Source organism: Neophocaena asiaeorientalis, unplaced genomic scaffold, assembly GCF_003031525.2.
Source record: "Neophocaena asiaeorientalis asiaeorientalis breed wild unplaced genomic scaffold, Neophocaena_asiaeorientalis_V1.1 scaffold78, whole genome shotgun sequence".
Lineage (NCBI taxonomy): Eukaryota > Metazoa > Chordata > Mammalia > Artiodactyla > Phocoenidae > Neophocaena > Neophocaena asiaeorientalis.
Window position 1 is genome coordinate 15,521,964 of NW_020175018.1, and position 20,931 is coordinate 15,542,894.

At 59.5% G+C, this 20,931-nt stretch overlaps 2 protein-coding genes across 9 annotated transcripts in view; one reads left to right on the forward strand and one right to left on the reverse strand.

The window, feature by feature from the left end:
• Window positions 1-629: 629 nt before the first annotated feature.
• POMT1 (protein O-mannosyltransferase 1) lies at window positions 630-15,559 on the forward strand. 7 transcript variants are annotated; one of them, XM_024762143.1, is made up of 20 exons: window positions 631-790; window positions 1,444-1,595; window positions 2,625-2,731; window positions 2,897-2,947; window positions 3,504-3,650; window positions 4,432-4,543; window positions 4,904-4,969; window positions 5,055-5,148; window positions 5,292-5,447; window positions 6,231-6,361; window positions 6,692-6,787; window positions 7,879-7,971; window positions 9,269-9,365; window positions 10,763-10,855; window positions 11,081-11,201; window positions 11,501-11,598; window positions 12,134-12,247; window positions 12,963-13,089; window positions 13,892-14,069; window positions 14,733-15,559. In XM_024762143.1, the coding sequence occupies exons 2-20, from the start codon at window positions 1,474-1,476 to the stop codon at window positions 14,905-14,907; spliced, it is 2,178 nt and encodes a 725-aa protein (XP_024617911.1). In that variant the 5' UTR covers window positions 631-790; window positions 1,444-1,473; the 3' UTR covers window positions 14,908-15,559. The 7 variants fall into 7 exon arrangements, with proteins under 7 accessions (XP_024617909.1, XP_024617915.1, XP_024617911.1 ...); XM_024762148.1 differs by lacking the exon at window positions 631-790 and adding an exon at window positions 840-860; XM_024762141.1 differs by lacking the exon at window positions 14,733-15,559 and having other exon boundaries at window positions 630-790; window positions 13,892-14,725.
• Window positions 15,556-20,931, reverse strand: part of UCK1 (uridine-cytidine kinase 1) — a 6,674-nt gene continuing 1,298 nt past the window's right edge. Inside the window, exons 2-7 of one of the 2 annotated variants that reach the window (XM_024762150.1) lie at window positions 20,586-20,745; window positions 19,634-19,730; window positions 19,344-19,486; window positions 19,159-19,253; window positions 17,384-17,432; window positions 15,556-16,811 (exon numbers count right to left, since the gene is read on the reverse strand). In XM_024762150.1, the coding sequence (XP_024617918.1) occupies window positions 16,630-16,811; window positions 17,384-17,432; window positions 19,159-19,253; window positions 19,344-19,486; window positions 19,634-19,730; window positions 20,586-20,745 (726 nt within the window). In that variant the 3' untranslated portion in view covers window positions 15,556-16,629. Of the gene's footprint in view, window positions 17,046-17,383; window positions 17,433-19,158; window positions 19,254-19,343; window positions 19,487-19,633; window positions 19,731-20,585; window positions 20,746-20,931 lie in introns of both variants that reach the window. The other variant, XM_024762149.1, reaches the window with a different exon arrangement.

Genomic DNA, 20,931 nt, shown 5'->3' on the forward strand with positions numbered 1-20,931 from the left:
TTTCGTATCAAAGACCACAGGCTGAGAGCCCGGGCCCAGGACGCCCTCCGGCCGCAGGCGCAGGTGAGCCCGCGCTCCCTCTCTCCCCACAACCCGGGTAAGTCAGAGTCACCTGCACTGCGCTAATGCTGGGTGACGGACATGGGAAAACAGGAAAGAACCATAATTCCAGTTATTAAACCTGCAGTACCCTTCTGTCCAGGAGTATTAACTCCCATATAGACGAGGGGAGGAAGAAGGGGCGGGGCGGGGCAGCAGAGTTGCCTTCGTGCCCGTTAACGGTCCGGGTCACTCCCTTGACCTGGGGCCATGTCCCGCTGCAGAGCAGGCTCGGCTGGGCCGCGCGGGCCGGAGGGCCGGGGGCACCGCCGGGGCAAGGGGTGGACCCTGCCCGCCTCCACCTGCGCGCGCGTCCGCGCCACACTGAGCAAAATGCCCATACGGTCCCACTGTGTCGTCTTAAAAAGGCAGACGTGTGTCTAGTGTGCCCAGGAACCCTGGGTTGCCCAGCCGTGAATCACAGGCTGCAGATGGTCCGCTGCACACCTTTCGAGCCCGGGTCTGGGCTCGCCCAGTGCGCAAGCGCGCCGCTCTCGCCCAGTGCGCACGCGCGCTTCACCCCCGGCGGGCCCCGCAGGCGCGGCGAATCGAGCGTCGAGCGGGCTAGTGGGCGGCGAAGAGTGCCGAGCGGCCTCGTCCCCAGCGGTCCGCGCCCCAGCCCGCGGCCCTCAGGCGTCCGAGGCGTGGCCCGGCGCGGGGAGCGGCTCTGAGGGGACTGGAAGAAACGCGAGTACGTTTGGGGCGCTGTGGACCAGAGCGCAGGCGGAAGCGGGAGAGTCAGTGCGGAACGCGCGTGCGCGGTCTGTGGGGAACTGTGGCGGGGGGCGGCAGGTCTTGCCTGGCCCGGGGGTGGGGCCGGGGCAGGTGTAAAAGGGGAGTGCAGGGAAGAGGAGGGGGGGGCTCCCAGGGCAGACAGGGTCTCTGGAGAGAAGGGGGCGCTCAGGGCAGATGTAGCTGCAGGGAGAGAAGCGGGCCTCCAGGGTAGATGTAGCCTTGAGGATAGAAGGGGACCGCCGAAGGCCAGATGCAGCTTTGATGCGGGAAAGGCGGTACCCAAGGCAGATGCAGCTTTAAGAAAAGACGGGAAGGGAGGGGAGGGGAGGGGAGGGGAGGGAGGATCTTGGCGCAGAGGTGGAGGCTCTGAGCCTCAGGGGGTGGAGGTCACCGCGCTGTAAGCTGGCCACACTGCCTAGGTGGGGAGGGGCCAGGAGGCCGTCTCATTGACCGGAAGTGCCCAGCAGGTGTCGGTGGAGTGAGTGAATATTGAGTCCTCAGATTCCCACCTCGGTTGACCGCTCGTGAAAGCAGGGTCTTGTCACAGCGTCTTTCGAGCCTTCAGGGGGCCACCTGTGTTCTGATGACAACTCTTCTCTGCTTTTACAGGGCATCCTCCCCGGCCCGCTTTTCTACAAGATGTTGGGATTTTTGCAGCGCCCTGTGGTGGTGACAGCTGACATCAACTTGAATGTCGTAGCTCTGACCGCGGTGGGGTTGCTGAGCCGACTATGGCAGCTTGCCTATCCAAGGGCCGTGGTGTAAGCCAAGCAACTCCATTTTGGGTGCATCGGAAGGAACTGTAATTTGTTCAGTGCCTTGGTGACGGGAAGTGCCTTTTTGAACAGCGTAAATGGGAGAGTGAAATTCCGGGCTTCCTGGTGATGGGTGTCTTTGGCAGTTAGAGGAGAGACCAGCTTGTCCCCAGGACAGCCCCTGCAGAGGCCACCTGTTTGGTCTTGCCCCGTAGGTCAGTAGTGGGTGCAGTAGCCTTGGGTGACCTTTGACAGTCTGGAGAGTGGAGGGCTGAAGATTGAGGAATTTGGAAGTGAGTCCTCACTGATACTAGAGTGTGTTTTGTCGAATACATGTGTTCCTTTTCACTTAACTTTTTATTGTGGCAAATGTCAAACAGATACAAACATACAGAGACTGGTATATTCATCACCCAGCTTCAACAGTTACCAGCTCATAGCCAACCCCTTCCCTGCAGTGGATTTTTTTGAAGCACATCATAAGCACTGTGTTTCATTTGTAGACAATTCAGTATCTATCTCTAAAAGATCAGGATTCTTAAGAATCATATGACCGCAGTGTCATCGTCACACCTGACAAGTTGCCAGCAGTTGCTTAATGTCGGTGAAAGTCCCTGACTGAAAGAGGTTTGCTGCGGCTGGCGCCTGCGTGCCTCCCGTTCACACCTGTTTTTTCGGGTCACCAGGTCTGATTCCGACTCTTAGCTGCAGGCACGCTGGTGGACAGGCAGACTAGCTTTGCGTTCAGGAGGCCTTTTGGAGACTGGCTCACAGTACACCCTAAACCCAAACGTAGGGAGAGGAATAGAACCTGTGTCAGGAAAGCCTCCTGAATGCCCAACTTTCGTGGGGCGTTTCCCTTCCTGTCCTTATGGACATGTGATGCTGCACAGGTGTCTTCATAGTTGGGGCAAAAGTCTGACCTTTGCTGGTCACCCTCCAAAGTCCTTTGGAGACACAGGTGTGCATTTATCCTCATGCCTTTTGTGTACGGTTAAGGTTTCCAGTTGACTATAACATGGGTTTGCCTTGCAGTTTTGATGAAGTATATTATGGGCAGTACATCTCTTTTTACATGAAGCGGATCTTCTTTTTCGATGGCAGTGGACCACCGTTTGGCCACATGCTGCTGGCCTTGGGAGGTAGGATTCATTAGTAAGAGAGGTGGCCCTTTAACACTTACAGGTGAAATTTCTTCAGGGCAGAAGCGGTGTCTTCTTTATCATTGTTCCCTTATTGACTGCCCAGTTTGGTGCTTCAGAAATATTTAGTGAACAGGATAGTTACTGATTAATCTTCTGTTCTAGGTTATTTAGGAGGATTTGATGGTAACTTTTTGTGGAACAGAATTGGAGCAGGTAAAATATTTTCGTTTCCCTTATTAACTTGCATATATTAGATTGGAGAGGTCGTAGCTTTCATAGGGATTAACAACTATGGTTTATTCATCTGAATCCAAGGTATGATAAATGTTTGGGTACAAGTGAAAGATTTTCAAAAAGTCCGGTAAATTCCTTAGTGTTTAGTTACAGTAAGTATTTCATCCCTGGTTTTTGGTACGCATAGCATGCTCGCCGTATGTGGCATCTGATTGCCGTTATCTTTTGTACGTATAAATGTTATGTGTTGCCACAATGTTTTTGGAAATAGATGGGGTAAACTTATAAATAAGGATTAACTCATTTCAGAGTCCTCGGCATCACTCCCGTACTTACTGAGAACTGGCCCTTGGCCACTCGGAGGTTCTTTCAAGGCCCCTGCCCGTGGCCTGCACGCTCCATCCCTGATGGGGCCCCCAGCCTTGCAGACTTGCGTTGTAGTCTGTGAGCCTGGTAGTCTGTGTGAAAAGACACTGCAGTGTAGGGAGGTGGTGTGTGCGCAGTGCTCTCAGCCCCGCTGTGGTTGCTCTTCCAGAATACAGCACCAACGTGCCCGTGTGGTCCCTGCGCCTGCTGCCGGCCCTTGCAGGGGCCCTGTCGGTGCCCATGGCCTACCAGATCGTGTGGGAGCTCGGCTTCTCTCACTGTGCTGCCGTGGGGGCCGCTCTTCTGATTCTGATCGGTAAGGCCTGGTGGGGCGCAGGGAAGATCCCAGCGCCAGCCCTTGTTTATGTCTGTGCGGCCCCGGAGGGCTCAGGGTTTAGTAGACGTGCCCCCTGCAGTGTCTGCTCACAGGACGGAAGGACGCACATCCAGTGTGTCCAGATTGGACTCTGGGAGTCACCCCACTCCCAGGCCGGGGGATTGTGGAGCTGTGTGCGCAGACTGTGACATCATGGAGGTGCAGCCGTGTGTAGCGGGGCTGCCCCAAACGATACTCCTACGCGCGCCCGCCATGAGCACCTCCCCCTGCAACCAAGTCTGTCGCTTGAATGAGAAGCTACCCCGTACTCCCACCTCCCAGGCCTTGACCAGTGGAGATGGACTCAGGAATTTGTGGGTATTCCTCAGAAGGGATCTCTTGGCCCAGGTCTATGAACAAATGACATTAAGTCAGATGAAAATAAAAAGAATTCATGTCTGCTGAGTGACGACCCTAACTGGGCCCCTGTGCCCACAGAGTGTTAGAACGTCCACGCGGCCTGCAGAATCTGTATTTCTTTTCTCAGAAGAGGAAAACGAAGGCTCGGGGAGGGCGGTGACTTCCCCAGAGTCCCCCAGGTCTCGGGAGGCTTGATTCACACCTCAGAAGTGGCCTTCGTGGTTCCGGGGCGTGTCCCCTTCCAGCCACCCCGAGCCCGAACTTGCCACCCTCACGCTCTGGGACGTTTGACAAGGGCCCTTTCTTGTGGACATTTGCCCTCACTGCCCAGCACCTGACGCCCGTGTCATTTCCCCGACAGAGAACGCTCTGATCACTCAGTCGAGGCTGATGCTTTTGGAATCAGCCTTGATATTTTTCAACCTGTTGGCCGTGCTGTCTTACCTGAAGTTCTCCAACTCCCAGAAACACGGGTATGGAAAATGGGACGTGCTCTTCTAGTTACTAAGAAAGAGGAGTCCGGGGGGGTTGGTCGACCTGAGCAGGTCTGTTGCCTTTCCACGCACGGGAGCCGCCCCAGGCACCTCGACTGGCTCTTGGCTGACTTTACAAATAATCCTCATCTTTCTATAACTCAAACTAACTGGAAAGATGTTCTGGCCAAAAAGGAAAATTCTGTCAGGACTGGCTGCTCTCTGGGGAGACGAGGAGTCATTTCCTTGTACCCGGAGCTTGGTGCAGCCAGCTGACCCCGAGATCTCTGAGGAGGGTACCTTCTCTGGCTTTTGGGGGACATTCTGATCTCCCAGCTCGGCTTCTGTGCTTTGCTCCAGGCCCTTCTCTCCGAGCTGGTGGTTTTGGTTGGTACTGACGGGTGTGGCCTGCGCCTGTGCAGTCGGGTGAGTTTGCTCCACGGGGCTGGGGCAGCAGCCATGTCCTCCGTGCTTGTCTCGTCTTAACTTTCTCTCTGTTGTGTCCCTTCAGCATCAAATATGTGGGTGTGTTCACATACTTACTGGTGCTTGGGGTTGCCGCTGTCCACGCCTGGCACCTGATAGGAGACCAGACGCTGTCAAACGTAGGTGCTGACGTCCTGGGCAGGGCGAGGCTGGCCCTGGGGGGTCGGGGGGGCAGGGAGCGCCTGATGACAGGCCTCGGAGCGGGACAGACCTGGGCCCGCCTTCCCCAAAGCAGGGGTGACGTCCCCTCCCTCTCTGGCAGGTCCGTGTGCTCTGTCACCTGCTCGCCCGAGCGGTGGCCCTGTTGGTCATCCCCGTCCTCGTGTACCTGCTGTTCTTCTATGTCCACCTGCTGGTGCTCTGCCGCTCCGGGCCCCACGACCAAATCATGTCCAGTGCTTTCCAGGCCAGCTTGGAGGTAAAAGGGACACCCCAGCCATCCTAGAAAGAAGGCCACACTAGACTCAGAAACACCGCAAGTGGGCCTTAGAGGAAAAACCAGAACGAGAAGTGAGGCATCGCTTCACTACTACACGAGTTCTGAACATGCTGAAGGTATAGGAGGGGACGAGGGGTCCGCTCTCTGCAGTGTGACCTGCTGGGCAGGTGCCAGGCTGCACAGGACAAACGCGACTCTGGCATTCACTCAAGTAACTTTGCAAAAATAATAAAATGCTCCAGTCGTGGTGTCAGCAAGGCAGACTCTGAAGTCGGACAGACCTGCTCTTAAGGGCCGGCTCTGCTGACAGCCAGCTCTGTGTGTCTGGGGAAACTTCTTCACTCACCCAAATCCCAGAGTCAGACGGACATAATTGCTCTTATCACGGGATGCCTGTAAGAAGTAAATACGGACTAATGGGGGGGATTCCCTGGTAGTCCAGTGGTTAGGACTCTGCGCTTTCACTGCTGGGGCCCGGGTTCAACCCGTAGTGGGAGAGCAGAGATCCTGCAGGCCACAAGGACGAGCGGGGAGGGGCTCGGTGAGCGCCTGGCCCAGGGCAGCCTCCGGTCGGTGGTCATACAGCGTAACATGTCAGGATTATATCACATGCAGCCGTAGCTAATTGTGAGATACAGTGATAACTGCCCCTACCCGGAATACACCCCGGCTGTCATAGGGGCTGGCGGAGGGGCTGGCGGAGGTGTCACGCTCTCGCTTTCTCTCTCCCTCTCACCGGCCACCCCTTTGCTCCTGTCTCAGGGGGGACTGGCGCGGATCACACAAGGCCAGCCCCTGGAGGTGGCCTACGGTTCCCAGGTCACTCTGAAGAACGCCTTTGGCCAACCCGTGCCCTGCTGGCTTCATTCCCACCAGAGCACCTACCCCGTGATGTAAGGAAAGTGACGTTTTTAATTCGAAGGTTATAGCATGTTTTGTTTTTTCACATTTTTGCTATTACCAACCCTCACTTTCTGTGAGTAAGTTTGCGAGACAAAAAAGAAACTGAGCTCTCAGGTCCCGGTTATCAACGAGACTAGTTATTTCTGCATGTAAAACCACTAGAGGGACTGGCACTGCCTGGGCTCACGTCTTCAGCCCCGCTGGGACGTGAGTGGATCTGGACAGCTCGCTGGGTGGTGTCTGTAGGGACCTTGGTGGGGGGTAGGGGGAGGCCGCGGGCCGCTTGGTGCCCCACCCGCAGATGTACCCTCTTCTCGCAGATACGAGAATGGCCGCGGCAGCTCCCACCAGCAGCAGGTGACCTGCTACCCCTTCAAGGATGTCAACAACTGGTGGATTGTAAAGGACCCCGGGAGGTGAGTACAGGTCCGGGGACACCTCGCCTTGGTCCCGGCCTCCTCTCTGTCCATGCTCCGTCCGCGAAGCCTCGGGACCGGCTCTGTGCCGGGCAGCCCGCGGTCCAGGACTTAGGGGCCCAGCATCTCCTCCGGGTGTTGCCAGGGGTGTCCCGACTCTCCCCACCCCGTGGTCTGCCCCCACTCCCCGCCGCCCTGCAGACGCCCGCCTTCCTGCCGTCATCCCCACCTCCAGTCCCAGCCCGTCCTGTTGGTTCTGCCGTCAGGGTGTCCGTCTCCCCCATTGGTCTGTTTCCGCGCCTGCCTCCCCGATACCCACAGCCCCCCAGGTGTCAGGTCAGGCTCCTGCTCAAACCCCTCCCTGAGCTCCGAGCTCCACGGCCCTGAGAACGGATCCAGTCCCCAACTGGTCTGCAGGGCCGCGCCCTCCGGCTCCAGCCCCACTCCCCTCGCAGCGCTCACCCTGCCCCTCATTTCTGCAGGGAGGCAGGCTCCTGCCACAGGCTCTGCACCGCTGTCCCCGCAGCCTGGAAGGGTCCCACCAGGGCCTTTTACTCAGCACCTGAAAGTCAGCTCCTCTGGGGCGCTGCCTGGCCGCCTCCCAGGCTCCCCCACCTTCCCCGCTGTCAGCATCCCGTTGGCTTCCGCGTGTCCGCTGTCCGGCTGCCCACATGTTTGCTCCCTGGTTCCCACTCAGTGCAGTAACTTGAGGGTGGTGGCCACGTCCGTCTGGCTCCGCCAGATGCTCAGCTCCCAGCCGTGGGGCAGGGTCTGATAGGCCCTTGCCACTTTCACCAAGCGAACGTGGAGCCACAGTCTGTTAGAAGGATTTCGGGGCAGGTGTGGGCATTCGTAGCAGGTATGGCGCAGTTGCGGTCAGTGGAAGGTGGCTACTAGTGGGGCCACGCCAGGAAGCTTGGAAAGTGACCTGAGGTCTCTGAAGAGAGTTAAATAAAACGTACGCGCTGTGTTTTCACACGCGTTCATCTCATACAAGGAACACGGTGACCGGGCGGCTGTGCGATTCCACGTTGCGCGAGCGAGGACTGGGGCCCCTGCCGCCCCGTGAGCGCAGCTACACTTTCTTCCAGGCACCAGCTGGTGGTGAACAACCCCCCGAGGCCCGTGCGGCACGGCGACGTCGTGCAGCTGGTGCACGGCATGACCACCCGCCTCCTCAACACGTGAGTCCCCTCCTCTGTTCAGAGCAAAGCGTGACCGCTGCTGTGCGCCACTGCCTCTGGCCTGGCTCTGCCCTCGATGTCGGGGGGCAGGGGACCCCTAGTGGTGGTCGCAGGGTAGGGGGAGAGCCTTAGTGACCTGAGTGGGACAGCAGCCTCTCACCCGTCCTGCAGGGGGGGCCGGGGTGACGAGGAGAGTCCTGCCTGGAATGAAGTGTGGGCGTCCTTGCAGATGGGGGACCCGCGGGAAGAAGTGAGTTCAGGAAGGATCTCAGCTGGGGGATGGAGTCAGGAACCCTCCCTGGCTTGACTTCTGGGCAGCCTCCGCATATGGACGGGCCCGGGCCGCCTCTGCTCTCCTTCCACCAGGCCTCTCGGGCCATCTCGTGGGTCTCAGTGACCCCACACTCGCGCCCCAGCCCCGGCCTCCCCGCTGGATGCCTGGGCTCTCTGCCTCCCCTTCTGCTTCCCGGGGAAGGAGCCAGTTGCTCAGTCCTCATCCTCTTCTCCCACCCCTGTAGTCGCTGTGTCAGGAAATCCACGAAGGTTGCTTCCTTCTCTCTGCACGCCCAGCCCCGCGCAGGCCCCGTTCCCTTTGTCCTGCGATGCTGGGACAAAGTTGCTGGCCCCCTGGGGCCTTCAGTTGCTCTGTCTGCCTGGAATGTTCTTCAGGTCAGATCCCCCCACACACACGCCACCCCGTGGCCCACTCGCTCACTTCATTCAGGTATCAGCTGAGATGTCCCCGCAGCAAAAGCGTTGCTGTGTGCTGTGCCTGCCCTGGTTGGGTGTCATTCGTGGCACTCACAGGGCCTGTGCTCGTGACTGACTTCCTGCTCGCTTCAAGGTCCCCAGCTCCTCTGCGGGACCTCGCACAGAGTCTGGTGAAGCGCGGTTTCCTAGTGCGTGGGCGAGGGGAGCCGGGGTTTCTGGGCGTGTTGTCCTCCAATAGTAGTCTTGGCGCCCCAGCCATTTCCGAGAACTGACCTCAGGCTGCTGCCGGCTGGCCGGGTGAGGTCCCGGGCTCCGCCCGTCCTCTGAAAGGGGGATGACAGGCCCCACGGTTTGGATGGACGTCTGCCAGATCCCCCCAGAGATGTCATGATTGCAGAATCTCTGCCCTCTCGTGTTTGATTTATCGCCCAGCTCCTACGTGCTGCATCCTTGGAGTGGCAACCGTGGTGCTTGAAGGCTGAGCTGGCTTTGTTTCCTGAAAAGCGTTTATTTTCCTGTAAAAGCACAGTGAGCGCCTTTCAGAGGAGCTCGGGAAGCCCCTCGGCAGCGCTGTTTGGTTTTCCAGGCACGACGTCGCGGCCCCCCTGAGCCCTCACTCCCAGGAGGTGTCCTGCTACATCGACTACAATGTCTCCATGCCCGCCCAGAACCTCTGGAGGCTGGTGAGTCTAACCCCAGCGACCGTGCGTGCTGGCAGCAGCCCATTCCAAGCTGCCCCTTAGGACAAGTGACTGTTCTACGGAAAGGGGGAACTGGGTAGTTTTCTTCTATCAGAGGAAGGAGCTTATGGTACGATGGACGGGTGGGCACTCCGTATGGGGCTCACGTGGCACTGCTGGCAGAAGGTCCCTCCCACTCTTTGGCCTCCAAGCCAGTGCCTCTTTTGTCAACCCTCACCAGGGATTAAGAAGGGTTTCCCTGGGGACAGGCAGGGCCATCTGGGGGTTGATTCCTGGCACTGCCCTCCTAGGCCCTGGGCCTGTGGTCAGGCAGTGCCCTGGGCAGAGTGGCAGGAGGAAGGTTCTGTCACTGGGCCGTCGGACCGTCTGAAGTCAGGGACACGCGTGAGAAGCGCAGTGGCGGTGCGGTGGCCACACTGGGCTAACCTCCGGGGGAGCCGGGCTCCCCTTCAGCCCCCACGGGCTCCCCTTCAGCCCCCACGGGCTGCACGCCTGTAGCACCGCCCCCCGCCGGGCTCTCGATGGTGTGAGGCCAGGCGCTGCTGGCCCTCTGCGAAACGAAACCAGGGGCCGGGGAGGCCGCCTCTGTCTCTGTGCTGGCGCTCTGAGCCGCACGCGGATGTCTGTGCAGCTGCCTCTGTCCCCTCCCGCAGTGCTCCTCTGATGTGAGTCGTACCAGCCCCTCGCCACCAGGATTCTCCTGGAGGCCCCGCCCACTCCCCTTGCTGCTAAGGCCCATTGCCGATCCTTTCCTGCTCCTCAGCCCCTCTGGTGGCACTTCGAGCCCCACACGCCCCTGTTTCCAGGAACTGAAGCTCTGGGAACAGGCAGAGAGGACAGCTGACCGGAGGGTGAGGCCCGGCCTGGCCTCCTCGTCCTGTCCTCACTTAGCCCCTCGGGTTCTTTCTTGTCAGTAGCTACATGACTTCCCGGGGTCATCGCCAGGCTCCAGTAAGTTAAATATGGCAGCGCCAAGCTCTTCAGACGTTAGTTTTCTATTACCCAGCGTCAGGAGTGCCCTGTAAGGGCATCTTTTCAGGGACAGTCTCTGACCTTCCTTTGCGCCATCTTTGCGCACCGTCAGGCGTTGCAGAAGCTCAAGGGTGAGCATCCGTCTTTAAGTCCCCACTGAAAAGGCTGCCCTGTGCAGTCTCTGGAGGAGGGCAGTGTCCCCTTCCCCCGACCACCCCCCTCCAGCACCTTGCACAGGCGTCAGAAATAAGGTTGATGGCACCATCTGGGATCAGCCGTCAGCTCCCCTTGGGAGACTGTCCCCTCGTATCAGACCACGTCAGTCTCACTGTGGTGACTGGTCTTCGGTTTTGCACTTAAGGAAATTGGAAAAAGAGTGAAATGACGGACCAGACCTGCCTTTACAGGACATCGTGAACAGGGAGTCGGACACGGACGTCTGGAAGACCATCTTGTCAGAGGTCCGGTTTGTGCATGTGAACACCTCAGCCATCCTCAAGGTCGGTTGATGCCGCCTCCCACGGTCCTGCCAGGTGGGACAGAATGACGTGTTGCGGGAGTGGTGAGGGCCCTCTGTGACTGCTCAGAACCAAACCCTACTGTGACGCTCCCCAGAGGAGAGCCGGCCGCCCTCGTCAGCTGCTGGCCAAGTGACCGGGGTGGGGTGCCCCGGGGCCAGGCTGAGCCGGGCCCTCCCTCACACCCTCCCCACTTCTCTTCGCCAGCTGAGCGGGGCGCCCCTCCCGGACTGGGGCTTTCGGCAGCTGGAGGTGGTCGGGGAGCAGCTGTCCCGGGGCTACCACGGGAGCACCGTGTGGAGCGTGGAGGAACACCGCTACGGCAGGAGTGAGCCCCGGCTGTGTGGGAGGGGCCGTGTCCGCTGCAGACCCTCGCCCTCCCCCTGTAGCTGGAGCGGTGATAGGACACGGGGTGGGGGCGGGTGTCCCTGGAAGGCAGGGCGAGCTGAGCTTTCTGACTCGAAGGATGCTGAGCGGGTGGGTGGGCCGTGTGCTGTGGGGAAGCCGCGTGGAGTGGCGCGCTCTGACTGGGTCCTGGCGGGTTGTTTGAAAAGCAGTTGCAGCTGCCACTGGGAGCTCCCTGACCTGGTTGTGCTTGTATCTTGTGGGTTCCGGTGTGTCTGCCAGGCCAGGAGCAGAAGGAGAGGGAACTGGAGCTCCACTCTCCTACGCAGACAGACGTCAGCAGAAACCTCAGCTTCATGGCCAGATTCTCGGAGCTGCAGGTGACAGGCGGGCGGGGGTGGTGGGCGACCTTGCCCACTGGGTGCTGGCTCCTCGCCAGGGAAGGCACTGCAGTCTATAGAACTCCCACCTGCCCAGTGTCAGCCTTTAAACTGGGACCTGACTCGGCAGGGAGGGAGCATCTCCCTCTGTCCACTCTAAGTACGTGCCTGGCACTGTCGGTCCCCTGCCTCCTGGCTGTCCTGCCTTGTGGCTTTGCCGGCAGGAACAGTCAGGAGCCAAGGGGACTGTGCAGCAGAGTGACACTCACGCAGGTCAGGGCAGGACGGGCCACCAGAGAAAGCACCCTTAGTGCCCAGTCCCATCCCTCAAACAGACGAGGCGACTGGGGCCCAGGGGTAGGCGCCTCCTGGGCTCATCAGCCCGTTGCGCTGCCTCTGTGGCACGATCTAGAGGAACTTGAGGTCGGACGCCCACGTGAGAGGGACAGCGGTTTACTCTGCCCCCTGGCAGATCCCTGAGCGATGAAGGCGGCTGGCTGTCCGTGTGACTCCCAGCGGCCTCTGCTTTCCGCAGTGGCGGATGCTGACAGTGAGAAGCGACGATTCCGAACACAAATACAGCTCCACGCCGCTGGACTGGGTCATGCTAGACACCAACATCGCCTACTGGCTGCACCCCAGGACCAGCGTAAGCAGAGCGTCTGTGCGGCAGAGCTGTCTTGCGCCTGAGAGTTCTGTGATGTTAAGAGCAGCTGTTGCATCCGACCAAGTCCCAGCCTTCCTGCGCTTCCCTAACAAAAGCCTGGGACTTGTTTTTAGTGCTGTGGCAGCTCGAGGCCAGAGCTCCCCTGAGGTGCCAAGGAGTCGGGTCCTAGCTTGTCCACAGGCCGAGGGAAACCAGGCTGGGTGGCTGTGCTGGGAGCGCATGGCTCCCCTTCTCTGGCAGACGTGGTTTTCAAAACAGCCCTGCTTGATTTCCCACGTGGCACATGGCGTCTGGGCCCGTCAGTGCTCTGTTTCCCTGTACATCGCCTCTCTTCACCTGGGAGAGCAAACGCAGCACGTGGTGGGTGCCCAGTAATTACCCGCTGGGCGGGGGGTATGTGCTCAAGATGCTCGCCCTTTTCCTCCCCCCCGGAAGCGGGGGGCCACGGCTCACTGAGAAGCGGGGTCTGAGATGAGCGGGTCCTTAGCGCCCTGCAGCTCTGCATCAGCCCCCTGGGAGCAGCTCTGTCGTCAGAACAGAATCCCGTCTACTCCCGGTTCTCAGTTTCAGCTTACGGAGCTGAGAACCTTTGCACGTCCGTCCCGGCAGCGAGGGCGGAGGGTGTGGTGGGTGCCCGTGTCTGCTCTGGGCTGTGGCGTCTTGGCTGAGGTGACAGGGTCTCTCTGTGCGCCCGCAGGCACAGATCCACCTGCTCGGAAACATCGTGATCTGGGCCTCGGCCAGCCTCGCCACTCTGGTGTATGCCCTGCTCTTCATCTGGTACCTGTTCAGACGCCGAAGAAGAGTCTGCGACCTCCCTGAGGGTCCGTGCAGCTGCCCACACGTGTCTCGCGCCCCCTCCTTCTGGTTCTGACGGGAGCTCCTTGTGCTTCGGGTGTCAGCCCGGCCGCACCAGCAAGCAGGGCCTTGAGGCCACCTCTTTGTTTCTGCCTCGAGGGAACTTCTGTCTCTTCCCCAGAGACAAAATGTTGCAGTCCAGTCCCCGCATCGCCTTCAAGGCTTCTCCGGGGACGTGCAGGTGTCGGGCAGGAATTGCCTGACACCCTGGAAGTGGCTGATGGGACAGAGGCGCCAGCGGGCACTTAGTCAAGGGTGGTGGTTTGCAAGGACAGAGACCCCATTCAGACCATCCTGAAACAGGAAAGGAGCAAACACCCAGGGCAGGGCCGGGCCCCGAAGGCCGTCAGGGGCAGGGAGGCGCCTTCTCTGGGCTCAGCTCCGAGCTGGTCATTCTCTCCACCGACTCCCGGCTCTCCTGGGCGGGTGCACGGGTCCAGCCCCTCCACTGCTCCCTGAGTAGTGAGTCCCAGCTCGGAATCTCCGGGTGAGCCAAGGCCAGCGGGCAGTCGGGAATAAGCTGGGCCTGGCCCCCAGGAAGCTGGCATTTCTCAGGAAGGGGACGGTAGTACCAGCAGGAAGTTACAGGAGGTTCTTAGGACACAGTCTGTCCTTCCTCCAGAAATGTGGGAAGGCTGGGAGGGGACACAGAGAAATCAGCTGGAGCTCGGGTGTACCTTGCGGATGAGGAGGCCGGCCTGCTGGACCGCTGGGAGCTTCCCAGCTGGACCGTCAGCAGCGCCGGCTCGAGATGACCTTTTCCCTCAGATTGCTGGCTGCGCTGGGCGCTGGCCGGGGCTCTGTGCGCCGGGGGCTGGGCCGTGAACTACGTGCCCTTCTTCATGATGGAGAAGACGCTGTTCCTCTACCACTACCTGCCCGCACTCACCTTCCAGATCCTGCTGCTTCCTGTGGTCTTGGAGCACATCAGTGACCACCTGTGCAGGTACGGGGCCTTGGCAGCCACGCCCCCCTGGGGGTACGGGTCCAGGGGCGTCTTGAATGGCGATTCCAGTGTGATGCAGATGGGGTTAGGATCACAAGCAAGGCTCTGCAGGGGTTCAGAGGATGAAGCTAACGAAGGCTGCCGGGAGAGGAAGGTGGCTGATGTGCACGGGAGATGGGGAAGGCCCTTTGGGCCTGGAGAGCGCCAGGAGCAAAGAGAAGGAGAGGGGAACGTGGGGCGTGACCCGGAGCAGCCGGTGGCTCGTGGCCGGACTGCGTGGTGCATGGCAGAGATAAACCAGGAAGCTTTGTAAACCGGAGCGAGCTCGGGAGGCCAGGGCAGAGGGGGAGCCCCCTCTCTCTGGTCCCCACGAGCCTCGTAGTACGTCAGGAGGGCTGCACTGTGCTCACGGGGGGTTCGGGGGCAATACCCCGGCATCCAGCCTTAGATGGAGCAGAAGCTGTGGAATTCTGGAAGCAGAGCGAGTGAGGAGGGTGGGGCTCAGCGCATCGGGCAGGACGTGGTGAGGGCTGATGGTCAGGCAGGGGGTGGCCGGAGGAAGGAAAGGCCGGGGTAGGTGACCACGTGGGCGACGGATGCCCAGAGGACATCGTGGTGGAGAGGGGCCGGCCTCCCCACGCCCGTGCTCTCCTGGGCCGGCAGGTCCCAGCTCCAGAGGAGCCTCTTTGGCGCGCTGGTCGTGGCATGGTTTGCCTCTGCCTGTCATGTGTCCAACACGCTGCGCCCGCTGACCTACGGGGACAGGTCACTCTCACCCAGCGAACTCAAGGCCCTTCGCTGGAAAGACAGCTGGGATATCCTGATCCGGAAGTACTAGTAGCATGCGGACACAGTGACAGACGGCAGGGCCGGGCCAGGACAAAGTGGAACCGTCTTTTATGAGCATGTTTACTTCTGACAACGCAGAGCAGCTCTGAGCTTGGTGGAGACTCAGGCTCGGCAGGGATTCTCTTCTGGTTTCGCTGTTGAAACAGTCCTCTGATGAGCACCTCGTTTTGAGCAAAGTCTGTTTTCCCCCGGACCGTAAAGATCAACGCCCTCCATGTCTGCTGACTCCTAGGAGCCCCGTGAACTAGCTGAGTGTGGAGCGGCCGGCGTGGGGCTCCTGTCGGCCTAGATGGAGGCAGGGAGGGGCCGGCTCGGGGCGAACCGGATGAGGCCCCGGTCTTGCTGTCAGAGGCTGGTGGTGGGCTTTGGCTGACTGGCCCGCTGACCTGCTGACCCCGTGAGGCCGCGGGGAGTCACCCTCATGGTTCAGGGGCACACGAGCTATTGCAACGCCAGCCTGAGGAGGTTGTGCAAGGCTGGCCGTTCCTCCTCGCTGACTCTTTAACCGCTGCCCGGAGAGCCTGCCGAGAGGTGCGTGAGCGACTAGCCTCTTAACCGTCAGGGTTTGTGTCATCCATACATTTCCTCGTCCTGAATTTGCCTTTTCTTAATGTAATTAAAAAGGGACAAAGTGACATTCATATTTGGTATTATTTATTGGATCTCTCTCCGAAAGGGCACAGTAAGTTTGACAAAACTTTCACAGTCGTCAGAAACCAGCCACCGTGCTCAGCTGAGCTCAACTGATGTCTCCGTGTAACCACAGTTAGAACTCGACAGCTGGTGGCTTTTACAGAAACAGCCACGTGGGAGGGAGGACAAACGAGGACAAGACCATGAGTGCTTGTGAGGCGCGGACACTGTGAGCACAGGAGACCGGCCACCTTTGGGCCGCGGCATCTGCTCACGCCTCTCTGGTCCACACACGCCTTGACTGGAGGTGATGTGCCCTTGACCTGGCCGAGGGCGACACCAGGAAAGACCTGTCCAGACAGCAGCCTGGGCTCAGGGGCCCTGAGTAGGCCTGTGTGAGGAAGCTGTGCCCGCCAGAAGGCAGACCCCCAAGCAGGTGGACTCGGGCTGGGCAAGCGGGGGCCTCGCCTGTGCTTGGTGCTGGTTAAGGAAAAGCTTGCTCCCCAGGGCTCCCTCCTGGCTCTGCCTTCCGAGCACAGGCCGGAAGGAAGCCTGTCTGCGGCCCCTCGTGTACCAGGTCAGTGTGTACCAGGAGCACAACCCTGCTGGTGGGTCATGATATTGGGTTACTAGGTCACAGCGAGCATGGTGTCAGGAGACGGACTAAAACAGAAAACATGTGGTTGTATAACACATAAAAAGGAAGAGTTACGTCTTCACACTTTTCAGTTACACGTGTGTGAACCAGATCATACTAGTCTCTCTTGCTGTGGGTTCACCGTCAAAATCACAGCGTCTGGGCTATTTCTTCAACGTTCCCCAAATATGTGACTCGCTCACCACACGTTCTGTGGCGCTTCTCAGTAACTAGAGAGACCTTTAAGCCTCTGTGATGCGAGGAAGCGGGTGGAAAGGTCAGGGCTGCCTGCAGACGTCCTGTCAGACCCAGTCTGAATAACTCGTCCAGGTTTGCTGAATTAGCGAGGGACGCCTGGACTCCAGCACCACCCCAGCCACGGTTGCGTGTTTAGGGGCAGGGGGGCATCTCTGGACCCGCGGGAGCGGAGCACCCCACTCCTCAGTGGGGCCTGCTGCTGGACTCCAGGTGCGACCGTTTGCCAGAGGTCAGCACTGCGGGGTGGTCTCCCGGCTCAGGAAACGTCCTCTTGTAGCTGCGCCCATTGGACCCTCCGCGATGCCACTTGCAGATGTCGCCACTGAGGATGTCTTGGATGTGCTGCACGATAAGGCTGATGGCCACTGCAGCAGAGACAGACAGACAGACAGAGCTGGGTCAGCTGCCCCGCTCCCCATCGCGACACGCCACTGCAGCAGAGACAGACAGAGCTGGGTCAGCTGCCCCGCTCCCCAGCGCGACACGCCGGGAGGGATGCCCGCCCAGCGCCGACCTGGCGTTACTGGTGAAGCACACAGTCTTCCTCCCTGGAGCATCTGTGTGGCGCTGAGTCTCAGCAGACAAGTGCACGCTGGGGCCTGAGCACAATAAAACCTCCCTGGCTCGGTTGGCGAGGGTTTCTGTTAACTAACTCTGGTTAAGATACCTTCTGCTAATGAGTGACTCCCTGTCAGTTTTCCATACATATATTTTTTTCCCCACCAGCTTCCTGGAGATATAATTGACATAATGCATTTTGTCAGTTTAACGTGTACAACGTGTTAACTGTTTTTCCAAGTACATTTGAAACCTGTGCCACAGATGTACACAGACAGGCCTCACGCGCTGGGGGTGTCTCAGTAACCACGACAGGATGGGCAGTGCCTGCTTCATGGTCCTGGGAGGAGTGGGGGCAGCCAGCAGGCCTGGTCCTTACCCATATTGTCAACCCCTCGAGGGATTATCACATCAGCGTACTTCTTCGTCTGCAAGGCAAGAAAAGGAAAGTCTCGTAAGGATCTGTCCCCCAGATGGTTTCAGCTTGCTTGGGGCTAGATGCAGGGAAGCAAGCCCGGGCCCGTCATGGCAGATGGGGGGGCGGGGCAGGGATTCAGGGTATCTGTCAACCAGGTGAGAGACGGTGACCCCAGAAGTGAGGGAAGGTGAGCTGAGACAAGCTCTAACAGCACTTGTCTCCCAGCGTCTCTGAGATGCTTGTCTCTCATGAGCACTGCTATAGGGGCCAGTTCTCTGTGCTGACCACCTGGTTCTCTGGGCCGAGTGAAGTGGGGCACCCTCCCACTACACACAGGGTTCTTGACCCTGTGACAGGGCTGCACACGAGGACCTGCTCCCCTTCCTTCCCTGCCCCGCATCTGCTCCCACGCCGAGGAACTCACTCCCTGTTGGGCACCCTGTGGCACCACCGAGGAGGGACCCCAACCAGATGCTGCTGAGGGCGCCGAATCCGAAGCAGCGGAGGGAGGCAAGGGAGGAAACGGTCTGGGCCCAGAGACAGACCTGCAGACCGCTGAGTGTCGCCAGCGTGTGGATGTGGGCCAAGGAGGCCCGTCACACAGATTAGCCACGGGGGCGGGCGGGACCAAGTCCTGGGGCAGCTGTGTCTGCAGGCGATGGAGACCCACGGGAGACGTGAGCGCAAGAGGGCCAGGGCTGCCTCCCATGGGGCTGTGGACAGTGGGCTGTGGGGGGCAGGAGGGGTGGAGCCCAGCAAAGAGCTGAGAAAGGTCTTCCCTTCGGGGACGCGGGGTACACGGCTAGCTCGTCAACTCGCTGTGTGGCTACAGGTAAAGGGGAGGGAGAGATGGAGGGTCTGGCCCAGAGTGGTCCTGCTTCCACCCAGGGGCCCCCGGTCACATCTGGAGTCTGGAGTTTTACCGTAAACGACCTACTTTGCCTAATGTCCTTCTGTAAATAAGAGAGACTGCAAAACAGTCAATTTACTTTTCTGATCACTTTCCAGAAACTTCAGAGAACATGAGTGTAAAATAAAAAATGTTTTCTTGAAATAGCAGAAACAGAACTCCTTCGTCCTGTTTATCTAAAGCAGGAATCCTGGTTCTAATTCCTTTGTGCCTCATTTTTCCCTTTAAGAAGCAAAATATTGTTCAATTCCCCTTTAAATCCTTACGCAAGTCCTATCTAGTGACAGTGAAGACTGTGAGATGGAGGAAGACAGATGGCCACAAGCAGTGAATTCCTCCTCTATAGGCCAGCCAGCCTTCCAGTGCCAGCCAAAGGCAGCCCAGAGAAACACACGGCACGGATGAAGTTTCTGAGCACCTACTGTGTGCCAGACACCACTTTGGCAGCCAACAGACAAAAATCCCTGCCCCTGTGGAGGCCACCGTTCTAAGCGGGGGGAGGAAATGCACAGTGTGGGTCAGGGGAGAAGCAGCGCCCTGGAGAAATGCAGACAGGCCAGGAGGGAGGTGGTGCCGGTGCCAGGGGTGAAGCCTGCGGGGAGGGGCCAGGCGGCGAGGAGGAGGCAGTGGGGAAGGGGTGATGCGGAGAACAGAGGACACATTCACAGCTGAGAACGGCTCCTCGGGAACGTGGGTACAAGAAGCTAACTTCTCCATTTATACAGCAGACCACGTCCATCCATGGCTTGGCTCTCACAGAACGGGGCACCGGGGGTCCTTCTGAAAAGGGAGAAAAGGAGGTCCCCAAGCAAGCAGAAGGCGGTACCGGCAGGCAGAACTCCTCGAAGGCCGGCTTGACGAAGGTGGTGTACTGCGTCAGGATCTGCTCCAGCTCCCGGCCACGGTGCACATCCCGGAGAACTGTGGCGACAGGAGCAGGGTGGGGACCTTCAGACCCCCGGGACCCGTGGCCGGGCCGGCCAGGGGCAGAGAGGCCCGCGTCCGCCTTACCTCTTCGCGACAGCCTGACATCAGGGTCAGTGTCCACAAAGAGTCGCAGGTGGAACATGTCCCGGATCTCCTGGCTGTAGAAGACCAGGATGCCCTCGAACAGGACCACATCTGCGGGGTAGACCACCGTGGTCTCCGCTAACCTGCAGGGTGAGACCAGGAAGGGGCCCTGCCGTCAGCTTCAGCCCGCGGGTGTGGACTCCGTGCTGGGGACAGATCGCGGTGGCGGGGGGGGTGTCCTCACCAGCCCCCAGCGCACAGCCCTCTCCTCCCAAGAACCACCCGCTCACCTTGAGTGGGTCACAAAATCATAGATTGGGACCTCGACTGTTTTGCCCTCCACAATGTTTTTCAGAGTCCTGTGCATCAAATCGTTATCAAAAGCATCTGCAGGGATGGAACAAAAGGCAAGACAAGCCTGTGTCCTGGTGCTGGGGACCGCAGGGGACTCGCTCTGCCTTGGGGTCAGCACAGCTGGGTGCTGCTGCGACCAGTGACCCTAAGGAACAGCTGGACTGGGAGCTGCCCCCTACAGTTTACATTTGCAGGGCCCTCTGCAAACCACAGGGTGGACCTGTCCTCGCTGCCCTTGGGCAGTGCCACCACCCAGGGATCGGCCAGCCCTGGGAGGTAGGTGGGCTAGGCGTCTGCTTCTTTCCATTTCTGGGAAGTAACACAGACTGACGCTTCTCAGACCTTCTTCCCATGTGTCCCCTGGAAAGGAATGAACATGGGAGCCAGCCACTGGGTAGAATCTTCTAGTAGCAGCAGGGAGGGGCAGCCTGGCTGTTCCTCCTCATCCACCCCATCTCCACCTGTTCCCCCGGCCCCCGACCAGACCAGGAAACAGAGCTTCAAGGCCTCTGGTTCTTGTTTACCCACTGCTTCCACTGCTGGCCTCTCGAGGACTCTGCCCCAGGGCAGGTGGCGGAATGAAAGGCCACAGTGGACGCGGTCTGTGCAGAGGACCCTTAACGTGGGAAGTCGCATGGCGTTCTCTGTGACCATAGTCGTGGCAGAGAAGTGGTTCTGAAGGCAGACTCCCTGACTGGCTCCAGGGGAGCCTGGAGCTCCGGCAGGGCCACCCAGGGCCCAGAGAGCGCGGGAAGGACGCTCCACCGCGGGTTATCTGTGTGATTTCATGGAACCACTTAGGTCTCCTGCTGTCCAGGTCCAGCCCTGGACCCAGCCTCCGTGGTCTGCCCTCCTTCCCCACTCCCTCCCCAGCCTCAGGGTCTCTACCTGGATGGTCGAAATTGTACTGTCCCTTCAAGGCCTTGGCCTTCTGTTCCGTGGTCAGGACCTTATAGAACCTGTCTTGACTCAGAATGACCAACTTCCGCTGCCGGTGGTCTACTTCATTCTGTCCCAGCAGCTCCATGATCTTCTCGCACACGGTTGACTGGGAACACACAGACAGGATCCCCGCCTGGAGACGCTCACCCTGACCCACGCGCTCCAACGGGCCGGCCAGTGACAGCCCAGCCAGTGACGGGTGGGGCTGCGCTTGGCGGGAAGGCCTCGGGGCCCTGGCCACGAGAGGCCAGGCCAGCGGGAGGCTTGTGGGGGGGGCGGGGGGGCCGGGGTC